Below are 16,693 nucleotides of genomic sequence, written 5' to 3'. Positions count from 1 at the left end.
GCACGGCAGTCAGGCAGCCTTTGGTGGCGCACCTGCGGGCAGTCTACTGGTAACGCAGATTCGGTGGCATGCCTGTGGGAGGTCAACCAGTCCTACGCCTTCAGAGTACCTGCCGCCGAAGCTGCGGGACCAGCGGATCTCCCGCAGGCATACCGCTGAAGGTGGCCTGACTGCTGCCCTCACAGCAACCGGCAGGCGCCCGCCCCCCCCTGCGGCTTGCTGACCCAAGCACGCACTTGGTGCGCTGGTGCCTGGAGCCGCCCCTGGGCTGGGCAGATGTGCAGGCTCAGTGTAGAGTGAATTGGGGATGGCTTACTAGTAGGAGCTGGGCAGGGCAGAGATGCAGTGGATGGGGATGGCTGGGGTGCAGGTGGTGGACTGGGGATATGTGTGGGTGTGGTGGGGGGAGCTGGGTGGATGTGTGGGCACAGGTGGGGTGCAGTGAACACAGTGAATGGGGCTGGTTAGCAGCTGGCAGTGGCTGGGCAGTCTAGCTAGGGGAGAGGCACCAGAGTGTGCAGCAGGGGCAGACACAACCGAATCAACCTTCTTTCCCGGTCGCCCCTCCTGTCCCTCGCCCCCTACTCACCCCCCCGCCCCCGCTTCTCTTGGGAGTTCTCACCCCGCCCCTTGTCCCCCCTCCCCGCCTCTCTCTGGGTGACGTCATCCCCCGCTCAGCCGGCGCCATTTTGAAAGTGGAACCTTGGAACGGGAGGGGGGGCGGACGAGCGAGCAGGAAAGACCAACTCGGAAGAGCTGGGGAAGCCGAACGGAGCCGGCTTTACACCGCCCCCCCCCCGGTACAATCTGCTGCCATCCTCCCTCCACGCTCGCCATCAGCCCGGCCAAGGGGGCCCTTTCTAGAGCTGAGAGGCCGCTCTCTCTGACTTGGCCGCTATTGGGAGCTCAACATGGCAGGTAAGCGGGAGAGTGCCCCCTCCTTCCCGGGGGCCGGCCCCCTCTGCCCATAGAGCCCAGGGGGCGGGGGGATGTGTGCAGGGGCAGGTGAGGCCACTAAAATGGCCTTGAAAGCAGCCTGCAAACCTGAGCTGCTGCTGTTGTCGCCTGTTATGTGTGGAGGTGGCAGACTTGCTCGCTGGGTACATCTGTCTCTCCTCCTTTTCCTCTTTCTCATTCCCTCACTCTCTTTTATTCCTTCCTCTGAAAGTGTGGGCTCCGTTTCTCTTGCTTTCTCTCTCTCTCTCTCTCTCTTTTTTAATTTGCATTCCTAAAACCTTCAGTCCTGAAATGCAATTTGCATCGCCCCCTCCTTTAATATATTTGTTTTCTCTCTAGAAATCTGTTCATTCCCCTCTTTTGCTTGCAAAACATTTGTGTTTCACGAGGAAAAGCTAGTGGTGGCTGGGTTTGGAAGAAAGCCCTGTATTTCTGAAATTGAGCATGTTAGATTTCCAAGCAGAGTGGTGGGGTTTTGTGGGTTTTTTTTTTTTTTTTGGTGTATCTTCCCTAGACTTTCTGGTTTTGCGACGGAATTGCTCTTCGGTGTTCGTTCTTGAAGTGCAGTTTGTAGGGGTGCAGATGTGCACAGGAGAATGGCTGTAGGGCGCAGATGTGATTGTGTTTAGAGTGCAGCTGTACCCCACTGTAGGGTGTAGTTGTGTAAATATCTGCAGATAAAAGTGAAATTGGGAAGAGGATTGTAGTTTGTTAGAAAATTCAGGTATCTCTGACTGTGTGCAATAATGTATGGTGTTTTTATTTCTTTTCTTATTCTGGAGATTTATGTTCATTCTCCATTTTGCAGATTGCTTATCTTGCATCCTGAAGTGCGATTTGTAAGATAAAAATTGATCCACATGCACAGGATGTCTCTTCCTCTTACTTTTTTCTCTTTAAATTTTTTTTTCTTCTGGTGATATGTTCGTTTCTCCTCCTCTGCAAATGAATTGCCTCTTCGATGCCTTGCATTCTGTAGAGCAGCATGAGAGGCTGTATTTAGGTTTGCACCTTGCTTCCCACACACACACCAGGCTATCCCACTCCACCCTTCTCTTTCCTTTCCTTCTTAATCAGGGGAAACAAGGCCTTGAATATAGCAAGTTGTATGAACATTAAAATACAGTTTGCTGCATACGATATATTTTTTCTTGCAAAGAATCATTCTCAAAATGCTTCCAGGGTGTTAAAAGTAAGAGTTAAATAGCAAATAGCAGAAGTGGTGGGGAGGACAAAAAATCGGGTGGATAGGGTTGTTGGTGGTTGGGAAAGATGCTGTGGGTTGGGATACTTTTCCAATACATTTATCCAAAACAAATACTGCAATTCATATTGTCTGGATGGACATCCTGATAAGATTTGCCCCATCACCTTGGCTGATTCTAGTTCAGGTTGTCTCCCCTAGTTCGCGGACTTTGTAAGAAGCTCCAAATACAGACCACAGTCTAATCCTTTTCAGACTCCTTTCCCCTTGATCTTTCATGGAGAGAACTGCTCCTGACTTGAACTTAACTTAATTTGTTTCTCAATTGGTGTGATGGGGGGAGGAGGGAATCCTTGCATGCCCCCTCTTCCCCAAAAATGGTGCATAATCATAAAGCTTTGCAAACTACATCTTTTGCTTAGTCTTTTTCTGTTGTTGTGGGTTGAGAAGGAATTTCCATTTTGATAGCCTCCCGCATACAGTGCAAACTTGTTTCCATTTCTCTTCCTGTCTGGACCCAGCCCCGTGATTTGTTAAGAAGGAAATGCAAAAGAAATGGGTGGTGTTTTTTTGGCCTTTTTGGTGGCAAGGTTCAAATGAATCACTACCGTCCACCGAGGCGGTAATGTTCCTGAAGTTTTCTCTTCGATCTATTTTCTATGGTAGTTATACTTGCTGTTAACTTCAGGCAGATTGTTCAGTTTGCTGCACAGATTTGTTGCTTTTAAAAAAACCTAAGCCTGACGGTTTCTTTTGGTACTTTTATGGTGACGGAGGGAGAGGATTATAAACTTGTTTTCTCCAGCCTGAAGTACTTAGGTGGTGTAATGTATTTTCCAAAAGAAAAATAATTTTCTTTATTAAAGTGCAAACATTTAATGATTTGAAATATTTGGAAAACTTGTAGGGGCCATTCTGACATCTAATATTTACTAAGAAATTTAAGTCACTTGTAAGTAAAGTGCTCAGTTTTTTTAGAGGGCACTGAAGTTTTTAAATTTAAAAAAAAAAGTGTTGTGAAATATTCCGACTGGTGCTCGTTTTAACATGGCATAGTTTATTAACACTAGCTGTGCTTATTTAGATAGTTTTGTGAGTTTTCAACAATTGTAGAGAACAACTTTTATCATCCTTGCTGCTACTTTTGACAGATGTTGCTTTGGATATTGGACAAATGACTGACAAAAGCAATATCAGGACTGCCGGGGTGGGAGGAGAGGGAGTTGCAGGGGAAAAAAGTTTGTGATCAACTTTTGGAATCTCTATTTTTGCATAGGAAACGTTTGTTTGTTTGTAGGTGTGTACAGTACTGTCTAAACTGAGTCACTTGCCAGTGGTGGATACTGCCTCTGTGTTTACTGTAGTAAACACAAAACTCAGACTGATTTAATGAGGATCTGTTTTATTTATTTTTTGTTTTGTTTTTTCTAGGAGCTGGAGGAGGAGGGAATGACATTCAGTGGTGTTTTTCTCAGGTGAAAGGGGCTGTAGATGATGATGTAGCAGAAGGTAAGAACAGACTTACAGTAATTTAATCTGATTGCTGATGAAACGTAGCAATGGTGTTGCTGAAGTTTCTCCTTCAGAATTGGGTTTTGTTATACGTAATTTTATTGAAGTAGGAAAGCAAGTGGAAACATGCAGACATCTCAGTATATTCTGGGATCAAACTTATGTGTGAAATAAGTGGGTGCAATTCAACTGACATCCATGGTCCTCCTGCTGCATACGTCACAGTTGAATTTGGCCTATGGATTGCAACAGTAGTTAACTTGTTTTCTAGAATATCTCTCACATGACAGATAGTCGAAGTTGAGACAGAGCTACTAACTTGTCTGTTTTCCACCATGAAATGGGGATAATAACACTTACCTTCTTTACAGGGGTATTGTGAGGATTAATTAATGTGTATGCAGCACTTTGAAGATGTAAGGTGCTGCATAAGTGTCAGGTAAATCTTTGTCTTTCCATCCTGCATTAGCCATCAGAATTAAAGTGGAATTTTTGTACAAAATTATTTTTTAAGTGTCAGTCATTTTTCGTGATGAATTATTATTGGAAACTGCTGTAAGCTTTTGTAGTATAGGGTTCCTACTCTGCCAGTTACAGATGTCACCTTTTTAGCAAAATGGCTGCCTCTAGTTGATGATGCAAAAATTCCATCTGGAATTTTCAAATTATGCTTGTTTCATGGAAGTAGAGGTCTTTTTTTCCTTTCGACTATTCAGTCTTCTGAGATGAACAGGGTCCTTGATCCTACTTGCTGCTCCTCTGACTTGGATGAAATTCTCCATGGCTTCAGGGGTCCATTTACACAGAGCAGCTTGCAAGATCAAGACCTAAAATAGTTTTCTCTTACAAAAAACTGACTTTGGGTGTGTGTTTGTATGATTTAATCAGCCTACACACCATTTAGTCCTGTGCTCACTAACTTACAGGGAAATGAGAAAAATATTTGTTGCATTTAAGAAAATAGTAACTTGTTTCATTTCCATTATTTTTTACTTTAAATTCTGCAACTGCTACTATGAACTAAGACAGAAAAACATTAGAGCTGTTCCACTGATGTTCATGCATTTGTTTCATTAAATAATACTAACCGGTGGGGTTCCCTTTCCCCCTTACCACCGCCTTTTTTTTTTTTTTAAATATATCTTTGATTAAATGGATCTGGAAATCCAAGAGCCGGTCTCTGTTCTTAACTTCCCCTATTTGTTCTTAAATATTATAGTGCCTGCACATCTAGTATAAAAGATGGTTTAGCAGTCTCTCACTTCCTGACAGCTGCAGTAGCTAGTCATAATTGGTCAAGTTAAAGGCCAAGAACACGTTAACTAGCTTGAATTTCAGCCGGACACTCAGTGTTGCTTTTAACAATTTTTTCTCTAAATATCCACTTCTAATTGTGTAAAAGTAATAAGCTGCTCATTGTGCAAGCTGTCCCTAGATAGAGACAAAGAAGATTATAATAACTTCATAGTCAGCTATATCAGCATCTTGTAAAGCTGTTTTTTAGTGTATATTACAAGGCTTCTACCTAGGGCCTGAGATTTTTATAGTAAAGTTGTGCACTGGGATGGCTGCTTAAGTAAGGCCCCTAGGAAAATTTAAGTGGGAGTATCTGACCATAATGGATTTTGTTAAGCTGGAATTCTTTTACCCATGTGGCTGACTCCCACGTGGCATGCCAAAACCCCTTACAGAACTGTAGATGGACAGACACCTTTCAATTCAAACTGCAACCTTAGCTCCCACCCAACTATTTAAAGGTACTGGTATACTTCATATAGATCCCTTATCCTTGAAATATTGTTCCAATAGTTTAAATACTGTTTAATTGCATTTCTTATGTTTATTTTCTTGCATTTGTTATATTTCTAGCTGTGTACTGAGTAAACACACCTTTTAATAATCCTCCTTGTGAATTTGGGGCTATAGTTTTACATGTTTCTGGTGTATGTAGTCTCTCTAAATTGCACGGTAATAAGTATGCAATGGCTTTAAGTCCAGGCTGATAATCTTTTTCTCTTTCTGCTTGTTCCTTGTAAGCAGGTTGCATATTGAAAGCTTACAAGAATGTTGCTGTCTGAGTCTTGAGAGGGTGGTGGTCTTTTAAATTTGCATGTACTGCCTCCTCACAAGAAGGACTTGTGATTATGGAGGAAAAATGCTGGTTTTTGTAAGGTTCCAACTAGTATGTGTGCTTTTTGTTTTAAAAAGTGATCCTAAAAAGACAACTGAATTGAATATACACAATTTAAAAGCAAATTCTTTATACTACTACTAGCTTGGTTTGTTAAAACTGAAACAATTTTAAAACTAATTCACTTTTCACTTTGTTATGCAGTTTATTTCTTGCATTTCTTTCAGCTTAGAAGGTTAAAATAGTTTCCCTTTTGTTTGTAATCAAATGTTAGTAAGTTTCACTTTTTATAATGTTTACATTGTAAACACTTAGTGCAGTGGTTCTCAAACTGTTGCACTGGTGATCCCTTTCACATAGTAAGCCTCTGTGTGTGACCCCCCCCTTTTAAATTAAAAACACTTACTTACATATTTAACACCATTATAAATGCTGGAGGCAAAGTAGGGTTTGGGGTGGAGGCTGACAGCTCGTGACCCCCCATGTAATAACCTCGTGACCCCCTGAGGGGTGCCTTACTTAGAGCTTGTTTGCCATCCTGATCCTCTCTTCTTTGCCATGCAAAATTTCTGCAGACTTAGGCAACTTTGGATGCACGAGTGATACAGAATCAGATCTTTTTAGATTAAAAAAAAAATCTTAAAATTGTGCAAAAGAGCTCTTTGATCGTAACTAGATGCTTCCAAGTTGTAGCCTACAGAGTAAACAACGGCAGACACATTTAAACTGAAACTTGGGATCAGAACAGCAATATTTGTAGACTTACTCTAGCTACAAATCATGTTGTCATACTTCTTTCGATTGCGTCATCTGTTTGTTAATTTGCTAGATTGTACTAGCTTGCTTTCTGGATCTGCTGGTCCGTTTGCATGCATGGCCATGGGATAGTCTCTTCTCTTTTACATTTTGTATTTACATAAGTAGGTTCCCAAATCCTGTGAATGATCTGCACTCAACTGAGACCCTGTTTACAGTGGGGGTGGGGTGGAGGAACCTATTGGCTTTACTGGTTCAGCTGAATCAGAATACAGGGGTAGACTAGGCTCCTCCATTGGCTTCTGGAGTTAAATCTGCTCAGAAGGTTTAAACACTAGTGTTAAAAGAATCCAGAAGCTGCTGGAGCCTTGTTCTTACTTGTGCTACCCCTGGTTCAGCACTGGTAGCAATTTTTTTTCTTAAAATCCCTAGTGTAGACATAGTAGCAGTGTCCTTTTTATTTAATAGTAATTCTGTGCCATGGTATGTGTCACACAGTTCCAGGGTAACTACATCTGTATTTCCCCCACCATGGCATGTGCTCCAGGAGTGCCCAGTCAGGTCGCTAGTCTCCAGCTATCACCTGCCTCTTGGGAGGGACTCTGGTCCCACTCCCATCTGACCAGGGGTTTTAAGGCTTCACTGCTCCTTGCCTTATGCTGATATCTCCGACAAGCTTGTCTGCTTGAAGGCAGATATCTGAGCTTTGCTTTTTGTCCAAGGGCTAGGAACAGTATATTGCCAGGAGTTACAGATTACCACACAGCTCTTTCTAAGCAGGCATATTTATTCTTAAGGTAAAAGCATTACTGAGAAAATATAACAACAACAGTCAACACATTTAAACACACACACAAATCATATCAGGAGTCCCCTGTCAGTCTTATGGGACCTTAGCAGACCAAAGTCTGTCCAACCCTTCAGCAAGGGTTGAGGCTCCCTGTGAACAGAAGGTCTTGTTTGTGTATGTAAATAATAATTTTTTTTTTCTAAAAAGGCCACTTTGGGCAAGCCCCTTTTTAGGCCCTTGTGTAGTGCAGGAGGTTTCTTGTGATAGGTGTGACATCATGGAATGATGAATTTGGCAGCATCGCAACAGAGAGGAATCAGGCACACTTGGGAGGAGCTGAAAATAAAGAAGAAAAACTTCTAGTGATAGACTGGGAGTTAAGAGACCTAGAATGTATTCCTAGCTGTGCCTCTGACTTGCCATGTGACATGGGCAAGTCACTTTCCCTCTCTATCCCTCTGTTTCCCCTCTTACTGTTTGGCTTGTCTATTTAGGTGGTAATTTTGGAGGGGGCGGGGGAGGGGAGGAGTCCCTATCTCATACTCTAGGTTTGCACAGGACCTAGCCTAATGGGGCTCTGACCTTAGTTCAGGCCTCTGGGTCCTACTGTAATACAGACAATGAAAATAGTGATGCTGAATGCCTGATGATATTTGGGAAGTACAGTGCTTAAAAACATTTTAAAAAATTCTGTTTTCTCTTTTAATGAAACCCAACAATACAAATTATCCAATAACAAATTTGTTAAGTCATCCCAGAAGGACAAGAATCTAAAACATTGGCCTAAGAGAACAGTTAAAAGGAGTGCCAAACATCCTGAATCACTGCTGATCTTTAACTCTGTTTCCTTCCTTTTTTTGGTTTAAAAGGATTTCTGTTTTTAAAGCCCCAAGCTAGACTTCAAGTCTTAAACTCTGGAAGCCATCCCTCATTGGATTGTAAAGAACTTCTTAAAATATCTATTTCCATCCCTGACTCTCTTGGCTAATAGCTGTTGATGGACCTATCCTCCATGAACTTATCTTCTAAGGATGAAGGTCTGCTGCTGATCACAAATAGTTCTTTAAACGTAAGAAGAGATGGAGTGAATTAAAATAAATTTGAACAGAATTATGCCTGCGCTGGCATATGCCAGATTTCAGTCTTGAAAATCAGGGTATTATGTGTAATATTAAAAAAAAAAAAAAAAAGTGCAATTGCAACTGCATTATAACGCTACTCAAACCCGTTTTACCTATGTATGTGTTTTTATAGTGCCAATGATGGTTATATCAATCATAGGATACAGTAATCAGATTGGATTTTCATACTGGTTAGAACCATTTTGTCCTGCTCCAGGCTTGATGAGATTGTACTTCATAGGTCTTTAGAGGAGGGTGGATGAAGAGAATTTACTAGCTGCAATATTGCCTATAAAGAGAAAAAGTGTAATCAAAAACATTTCTTGTGCTCTGAAAGAGGAGAGATGTTGAAGTATCCTGACATGGTATAGTATGGAGTTGTGTAATTGAGCATCCATCACTGCAAATATCATGTTTTTCAGTCTCGGGTTGTCTTTCAATCAGAAATATGTTAGGTATTTTCAGAACATCCCCATAGGCTACATTTAAGACCACATGATTCTGTTTGTTGAAACAAAGTGTCATGTTGGTTTAAAGCAAAACAAAATCTGACCTGGAAAGAGTTAGTTTATGCTCCCCTGAAAATCAAGGTTTAATGCAAACACTGGCTGTCAGAGCCTGAACTATGGTGGTACTACTGAAGATTATAATAATATTACAGAAACTTCAAATGACTTTTTTCAGAAATTGATCATAATTCAGTTGCAGAGCGAGAAACTGCTGCAAGCTTTTCTCTTCTAATTCACCATTCTTTTGTTAATCACCGAAGGAGAAGTAATTACCTTAGGCACACAGTCTTTATAAAAAATGTACTTTGCATTTAGAGATTCACAAGTGATAGCAACATTTTAAGGCAAACCAGCCTATTTGGGTTGCATGTTAAAACTCCTGGGCAGTTGTGCTTGCATCTGATTTTGGAACTGTAGGCAGAAGTTTTATTGTCAGTGGGAGAGAGTGGAAAATCTGCATTCTAAGTAAGGTTGATTCTTCAGGTATGTATAACACAGCCTGTGTAAAATGTTTGTTTTTTCTTAGCATTTTCAGTTGACTTTTTTGAAGGACTGATTCTGGGAACGAATAGTGACTCCCTGTGAAAATACTGCTTTTGTACTTAAAGATTTTGGGTAGCTGGGTTCAGTTATCTGCATAAACTACATATATTCCAGGATAGTAACTTAATAAAGACTTCATATTGCATATTTGTATTTTAAAATTTGCACTGATTTCCTACTTATGCACTTGTTAGTTAAATCTTGCTAGATTTTTTTTTTTTGGGGTCCCTGATAAATATCAACAGTATTCCAGGAAGCATTCTTTGAGTCTTCAAAGCAGTGATGGCAGCAGTGCTTTCCACCATGTCAGTGGAAAAAGATTTAGTAAACAGCTGTCGCATTCAAATGTGACCTACATACTGCCTATATATGTGTGTTCAATACAAGGACCTGTTTTCCCAAAATATTTTTTCCTTTTTTTTTTAAAGTAAATAGTCATAGTACATATGAAAATCAGTTGAGCTACAGTCATATTGAAATCAACTTCCAGTTTGATCCATTATAAAAACAGATCATAGTCCTTGTAAAGAAACTTTTTTCCCAAGAGGTCCTGATCATCTATTCAGCAGAGGAACATAATGAATACAAATACATATCTTAAATGTGTCTGTTCCAGGTCTTTTATGCTTTTCACAGGGATATATATTTGGATGGGTTGAATGGCCTCTTTTAATCTCTTCAATTCCAATTTCACTGTTGTTTTGTTTCTGGTCCTTAGTCCGTTTCCGTATCCAGGCGGAGTTCCTCTGGGTGGCGTCCACTGGCTCCTTTGATGCCTTTGAGGAGCAGTGGGCACTGTCCGGGGTTCTCTGTTCGGTGTCCTCGTCAGGCTCCCTTCTTATGACCCTTTGACTGCACTCCTGTCCCTGTTCTTTTATTAGTTGTCCCCCAAAATCAGTTGGGTTCTGAGGTCCTGTAGATCCTCCCCTTAGGCTGGGGGTGGGAGGGAATCCTTTGGCAGTGGGCGGGCTTCTGCCTGCCCAGTTCCCAGAAACTCAATAGGTACAGGGAGTGCTAAAATTAATTCTCTTGTTTTCAAGAGAGATGTGTTGTGCAAGCACACAATTTGGAGTGAGAAATTTGTGTTTTAACTGCATCAAGGACTTGGAGTCCTTCAGTGATCTTAAGCAAGTCAATTACCTTCTCTCCCATCAGTTTCCTGATCTATAAAATGTTTATACTTGTTTACTTCTAGAGTACCTCCCATGCAAAGTACTCTGCTTTCAACATACCAGTGAATTAAGCCTCTCAGTACCGCTGAAGTGATAGGTAAGAACTAAGGCCTGGTCTATACTACGCGTTTAAACCGATTTTAGCAGCGTTAAACCGATTTAACGCTGCACCCATCCACACAATGAGGCCCTTTATATCGCTATGAAGGGCTCTTTAAATCAGTTTCTGTACTCCTCCCTGACGAGAGGAGTTGCGCTGAAATCGGTATTACCATGTCGGATTAGGGTTAGTGTGGCCACAAATCGATGGTATTGGCCTCCGGGCGGTATCCCACAGTGCACTATTGTGACCGCTCTGGACAGCAATCTGAATTCTGATGCAGTGGCCAGGTAAACAGGAAAAGCCCCGCGAACTTTTGAATTTCATTTTCTGTTTGCCCACCATGGAGCTCTGATCAGCACGGGTGGTGATGCAGTCCCAAATACAAAAAGAGCTCCAGCTTGGACTGTGCAGGAGATACTGGATCTGACCGCTGTATGGGGAGACAAATCTGTTCTATCAGAGCTCCGTTACAGAAGACGAAATGCCAAAACATTTGAAAAAAATCTCCAGGCTGTGATACAGAGTCCACAGCACAGTGCTGTGTGACAAGTGTAACGGAAAGCCAAAGAATCAAATGGACGCTCATGGAGGGAGGGAGGGGGTACTGAGGACTCCAGCTATCCCACAGTCCCCAGCAGTCTCCGAAAAGTATTTGCATTCTTGGCTGAGCTCCCAATGCCTGTAGGGTCAAACACATTGTCGGGGGTGGTTCAGAGTATAGCTCGTTAATTTACCCCCCCTTCCCTCCCGTGAAAGGAAAGGGAAAAACATCGTTTCTTGACTTTTTTCAGAGTCACCCTGTGTCTACTGAATGCTGCTGGTAGACGCAATGCTGCGGCAGTGAACAGCAGTATCCTCTCCCCTCTCCTCCTCGGTGGCAGACGGTACAATATGACTGCTATCTGTCGTCATCATCAGCCCGTGAGTGCTCCTGACTGGCCTCAGGTGAAGTCGGCCGGGGGCGCCTGGGTAAAAATAGGAATGACTCCCGGTCATTCCCAGTCGATGGTACAGAACAGCTGGTAACCGTCTTCATCATAGCAACTGGGGGCTGAGCTCCATCAGCCCCGTCCCTTTCCTGTGTAAAGAAAAGATTCTGTCCTGCCTGGACTGTCATAGCAACTGGAGGCTGCTTCCCCCTCATTTTATTTCACTAACAAGTTATTGTTTCTTATTCCTGCATTCTTTATTACTTCATCACACAAATGGGGGGACCCTGCAATGGTAGCCCAGGAGGGTTGGGGGAGCAGGGAAGCAATGGGTGGGGTTGTTGCAGGGGCACCCCCTAGAATGGCATGTAGCTCATCATTTTTGCGGGATCTGACACGGAGTGGCTGTGCTCTCTGGTACACTGGTTCTCTAGTACATTTGCCTCATATTCTAGGCAGGACTGACTCTATTTTTAGATGCCATAAAGGAGGGATTGACTCGGGGAGTCATTCCCATTTTTGTCTTTGTGCCCCCGGCTGACCTCAGCCAGGGGCATCCATGACAGCAGCAGACGGTATAGAACAACTGATAGCCATCATCTCATCGCCAATTTACAATGGCATGGCAGACGGTACAGAACAACTGATAACCGTCTCTGCTATCATGCAAAGACAAATGAATGCCGCTGTGTAGCGCTGCAGTACCAGGTCTGTTAGCAACATCCAGTAGACATGCGGTGACAGTTTAAAAAAAATAAAAAAACTGAATGGGCTCCATGGTTGCCGTGCTATGGCGTCTGCCAGGGCAATCCAGGGAAAAAGGGCGCGAAATGATTGTCTGCCATTGCTTTCACGGAGGAAGGGGATGAGTGACGACATTTACCCAGAATCACCCGCAGCACTGTTTTTTCACCATCATGCATTGGGGTCTCAATCTAGAATTCCAAGGGGCGGGGGAGACTGCAGGAGCTATGGGATAGCTACCCACAGTGCAATGCTCCAGAAATCGACGCTAGCCTCATGGACGCACCCTGCTGAATTAATGTGCTTAGTGTGGCCGCGTGCACTTGACTTTATGCAATCTGTTTTACAAAACCGGTTTATGTAAAATCTGAATAATCCCATAGTGTAGACATACCCTAACATCCACAATTTACAGTCAGGCAAACTGAAACACATATATTAACAGGGGAGACTTTTTCAAAGGGCCTCCTTTGAGTGCTTTGCAGAGTATATCATTGCCCAGTTTTGCATGTTCAAAGAAGGGGACTTTTCAGAGCATGAGCTGTGCTTGGTGGTTTGTTTATTTTTTATTTTATTTTATTTATTTTTAAATATCTGCTGATGGCATCAAGTGCCCAAGGTGTCTGAAAGTTTAAACTCAGCTGGGTGCCTGGGCTCTGGATTTTCAAAACCTTATTGCTAGGGCCCTAGCAAATTGATGGCCATGAAAAAATGTCCTGGACTGTGAAATCTGATCTGCCTCCGTGAATTTTGGTCTTTTGTGTCCTTTTACACTATACTATACCGATTTCATGGGGGAGATCAGTGTTTCTCAAATTGGGGGTCTTGACCCAAAAGGGAATTGCAGGGGGGTTGCAAGGTTATTTTAAGGGGGTTGTGATATTGCCACCTTTACTTCTCTGCTGGGAAGCCAGAGAGAGGTGGCTGTTCACCAGGCGCCCAGTTCTGCAAGCAGCAACACAGAAGTAAGGGTTGCAATGCCATACCATGCCATCCTTCCTTCTGCGCTGCTGCTGGCAGTGGCTCTTCCTTCAGAGCTGGGATCCCGTGGCCAGCAACCACCACTCTCTGGCTGCCCAGCTCTGAAGGCAGTGCCGTCGTCAGCAGCAGCAGTGCAGAAGTATAGGTACCAGTACCGCAGGGCCCCCCCCCTCCAACCTTGTGACACCCCCCCCCCTTTGGGTCAGGACTCCTACAATTACAACACTGAAATTTCAGATTTAAATAGCTGAAATCATGAAATTTATGATTTTTAAAATCCTTTGACCATGAAATTGACCAAAATAGACCATGAATTTGGTTGAGCCCTACTTATTGCTATGTTATGCTATGCTCTCCAGGCTCTGCTGTTTTGCTGGAGCTAAATATCACTCATTCCTCCCTACCTCAGTCCTAAGTCACTCAGGACAATTGAACAATTCTAGTGTGAGACACCTGTAGCCTGTAAAACACCTTCAACAACACTGAAACAATAGAAGAGCCTCAAATGGAGGAGGGGGTTGATCAGTGGAGGATTGGTCATTGGTTTGTAGAAGTGATTTTAAAGCAGCAAATTGGAATGAATGTAAAGCAGACAGGAGGCAGTTTCCACACCATGCGCAACATTTTCAGAACCTTGGGTAAGGGCAAATAGCAGTATGAACTTCCATCTAGGAAATCAAGTGGGGGTTGGGCAGTTGGAGAAGATAGGGTGGAGTTCAAAGATAATGTTTAACTGAGCACAGATTGTCTGGGATTTTCAGAAGTGCCCAGGCAAACTTCCTAGTACCCAGGGCTGAGCAGAAGCACCCACAGATCAGTTGCCAATACACTAACTGGTATAATTTGCACAATTTGGAAAAGATATGGCATCATTTGAATGTTTTAAACATGGAATGGCTATCATTCCCGCTACACAAAATAATGGCAAAATAGAGGAATACAGTTTGTAACTGTATTGGGGAATCTTCTCCCATATTGCGAATTGGGGCTGGGAAGATAATAATAATAATAATAATTAATAACCTGATCTGGGGCAACACTGGTATCTTCTCCCCTGCTAGCCTACCATTATCTCAAGAAAACAAAACAACAACTACAAAAACCCAAACAAAAAAATCCCCCTGCAAAACCCAGCAAAAGATCGTTCACAGGATATTTGTTTGCTGTACAAATCTGTTTATGCAGCAGTGTTAAAATAAATTCCCATTCTAAGAGTTCTATCTTTTCCCCAGTACCCGAAGTGGAATTGGCTGGCACCATCAAATTCCTGTTCTCAGTAACTGCTGCAGCCTGAGTTAGGCTATTACATTGGTTTGAGTTGTTCCTAAAGAATGAAATATTTTGTCAGACTGATATCTCCAAATGCTGTGAAACTGACAGTGAATACAGAGAAATTGGAATGCAGAAAAATACAGAGTCTGTAATCTTGAATCAACACTGATTTGCTGTCTGAAGTTGGGGTAGTCTCTCTGCCTTGGTTTCCTTGATCTATAAAGCCAGTGTGCCTGCCTGTCTCAAAGGTAGTGTTGAGGAGCTTAAATAATGGCATTGTGCTTTGAGATCCTTGGATTAAATTTAATATAACTGCTTAAAACTTTATATCTTGCTTTAAAACTGTTAAATAACTTGATATCACCAAGGGAGAATTTTTACTTCCATATTTTACAGATTAGATTAAGGCAGAGAAGTTAAATGACTTACCCAAGGCAATAGAGTGAGCCATTATCAAAGCAGCTGTCTTGCTCAGACTGCTAGTGGTTCTCAGCCTTTCCTGACTGCTGTTCCTCTTTCAGGAGTTTGGAACCCAAGCCTTGCCACCCAGGGCTCAAGTCTGAGCTCCGCCACCTGTGGCTGAAGTGTGTAACTTAGTTTCTCTGGGGCCCCAGGCAGTTGCCCTGCTTGCCACCCCCTACCACCAGCCTTGGACTTGTGACCCCTCCCCCCCGTTGAGAAACACCGATCCAGTGATCCAGATGAGTTGATGTACCCCCCGGAAGACCTCTATGTACCCTTGGTTGAGAACCACTGTGCTAGATTATGCTTCCTCCCTGCAAGGTGCTGTATGGGAGGTGCAGGGCTTGATTTTTCAGAGGTGTCAAGAATCTGCAGCTTTCATTCATGTAATTTGGAGTCATGGGTGTCTCCTATTTCTGAAAATCCATCCCATGGTGTTATTAGACCCATGTTAACAAGGAAGTTTTAAAAAAATAAAAACAAAGTGAGCCATTTATGTTTGTGCCAAAATAGAGACACAGGAAAATATTTGCTAAATGGGGGGTGGGGAGTAGAATTGATAAAGGGAAAACTATTTACCAGCCTCCGAGTGGCACCACAAGCAATTGATTAAACTAGTTTTAAATGGAAATAAACTATTCAAGTAGTTGTGTCCTTCCATGAGTGAAGTAATCAGAAGCTTTTATTCTGTGATCATTTTATAGATAGATTTGTGTATTCATCCCTGTTGGAAATGTAAGTTGTACTTGTGACCTTCACAAGTGCTGAGCTTTCCAGCACGCTGCCTGAAACTCCATCTAGCATGTGTATGTCTCTCTCTCTGCCCCTCATGCCCATTATGGCAGGTAAGAATAATTTTGCTTTCATTTGATTCTTTCAAGGAAAGCACCTTCCCCCCGCCCTAGGAGACATGCTCCTTTGTGGTCTAGAGCTTGACACTTGAGGATTAAGGGCCTTACAAACTTCTGGATTTAGCCTTAGTATCTGGAATTAAAGTATTACTCAAATAATCTGTGTAAGGAGGCTTGAAGGAATGGGATCTCTTCAATTAAAATAATGGTTTTAAAATTCACAGCAGGAAAATCTCCTTGGGTTAGAGAACTACAGTGGCTGAGTTTAAAATGCATTTCCAGACTCTACTTATGCTTTTGATAGTAGTATTTTTCTTATGTATTAAATATTTGTTTTAAATTTGTATTGTAGGTCTGAGTGGTTTCAGTTAAAAACAAAAAAAAAACCCAATAATCCAGGCTTTTACTGCACAATATGTAATGTTTTTAGTGACAAATCAAGGAAGTCATTGCCTAAAGGCTTCTGATATTTACATGCAAAACAATAACACAGTAAATTATTTCCAAACATATATTGGCATTTGCAAGCACAAACCTAACCACTGGCTCTTCTGTGCTGTGCAGCCTATTGAAATTCTGGCTGTGGTTTCAGCAGAGATTTTTCCATAAATAGCTCTGTACTACTTTGGAACACTAGCAGGCTTCCTGAAAAAAAA

At 42.5% G+C, this 16,693-nt stretch overlaps 1 protein-coding gene across 2 annotated transcripts in view; it reads left to right on the top strand.

The window, feature by feature from the left end:
• The first annotated feature begins 683 nt into the window (after positions 1 to 683).
• Positions 684 to 16,693, top strand: part of PPP2R2A (protein phosphatase 2 regulatory subunit Balpha) — a 77,031-nt gene continuing 61,021 nt past the window's right edge. Inside the window, exons 1-2 of one of the 2 annotated variants that reach the window (XM_030552026.1) lie at positions 684 to 918; positions 3,593 to 3,670. In XM_030552026.1, coding sequence (XP_030407886.1) covers positions 912 to 918; positions 3,593 to 3,670 — 85 coding nt within the window. In that variant the 5' untranslated portion in view covers positions 684 to 911. Of the gene's footprint in view, positions 919 to 1,021; positions 1,101 to 3,592; positions 3,671 to 16,693 lie in introns of those variants that run through there. The other variant, XM_030552027.1, reaches the window with a different exon arrangement.

Source organism: Gopherus evgoodei, chromosome 2 (genome assembly GCF_007399415.2).
Source record: "Gopherus evgoodei ecotype Sinaloan lineage chromosome 2, rGopEvg1_v1.p, whole genome shotgun sequence".
In the NCBI taxonomy this organism is placed as follows: domain Eukaryota; kingdom Metazoa; phylum Chordata; order Testudines; family Testudinidae; genus Gopherus; species Gopherus evgoodei.
The sequence above is the reverse complement of the archived record's forward strand: the minus strand, read 5'-3'. Positions and strand labels throughout refer to the sequence as shown.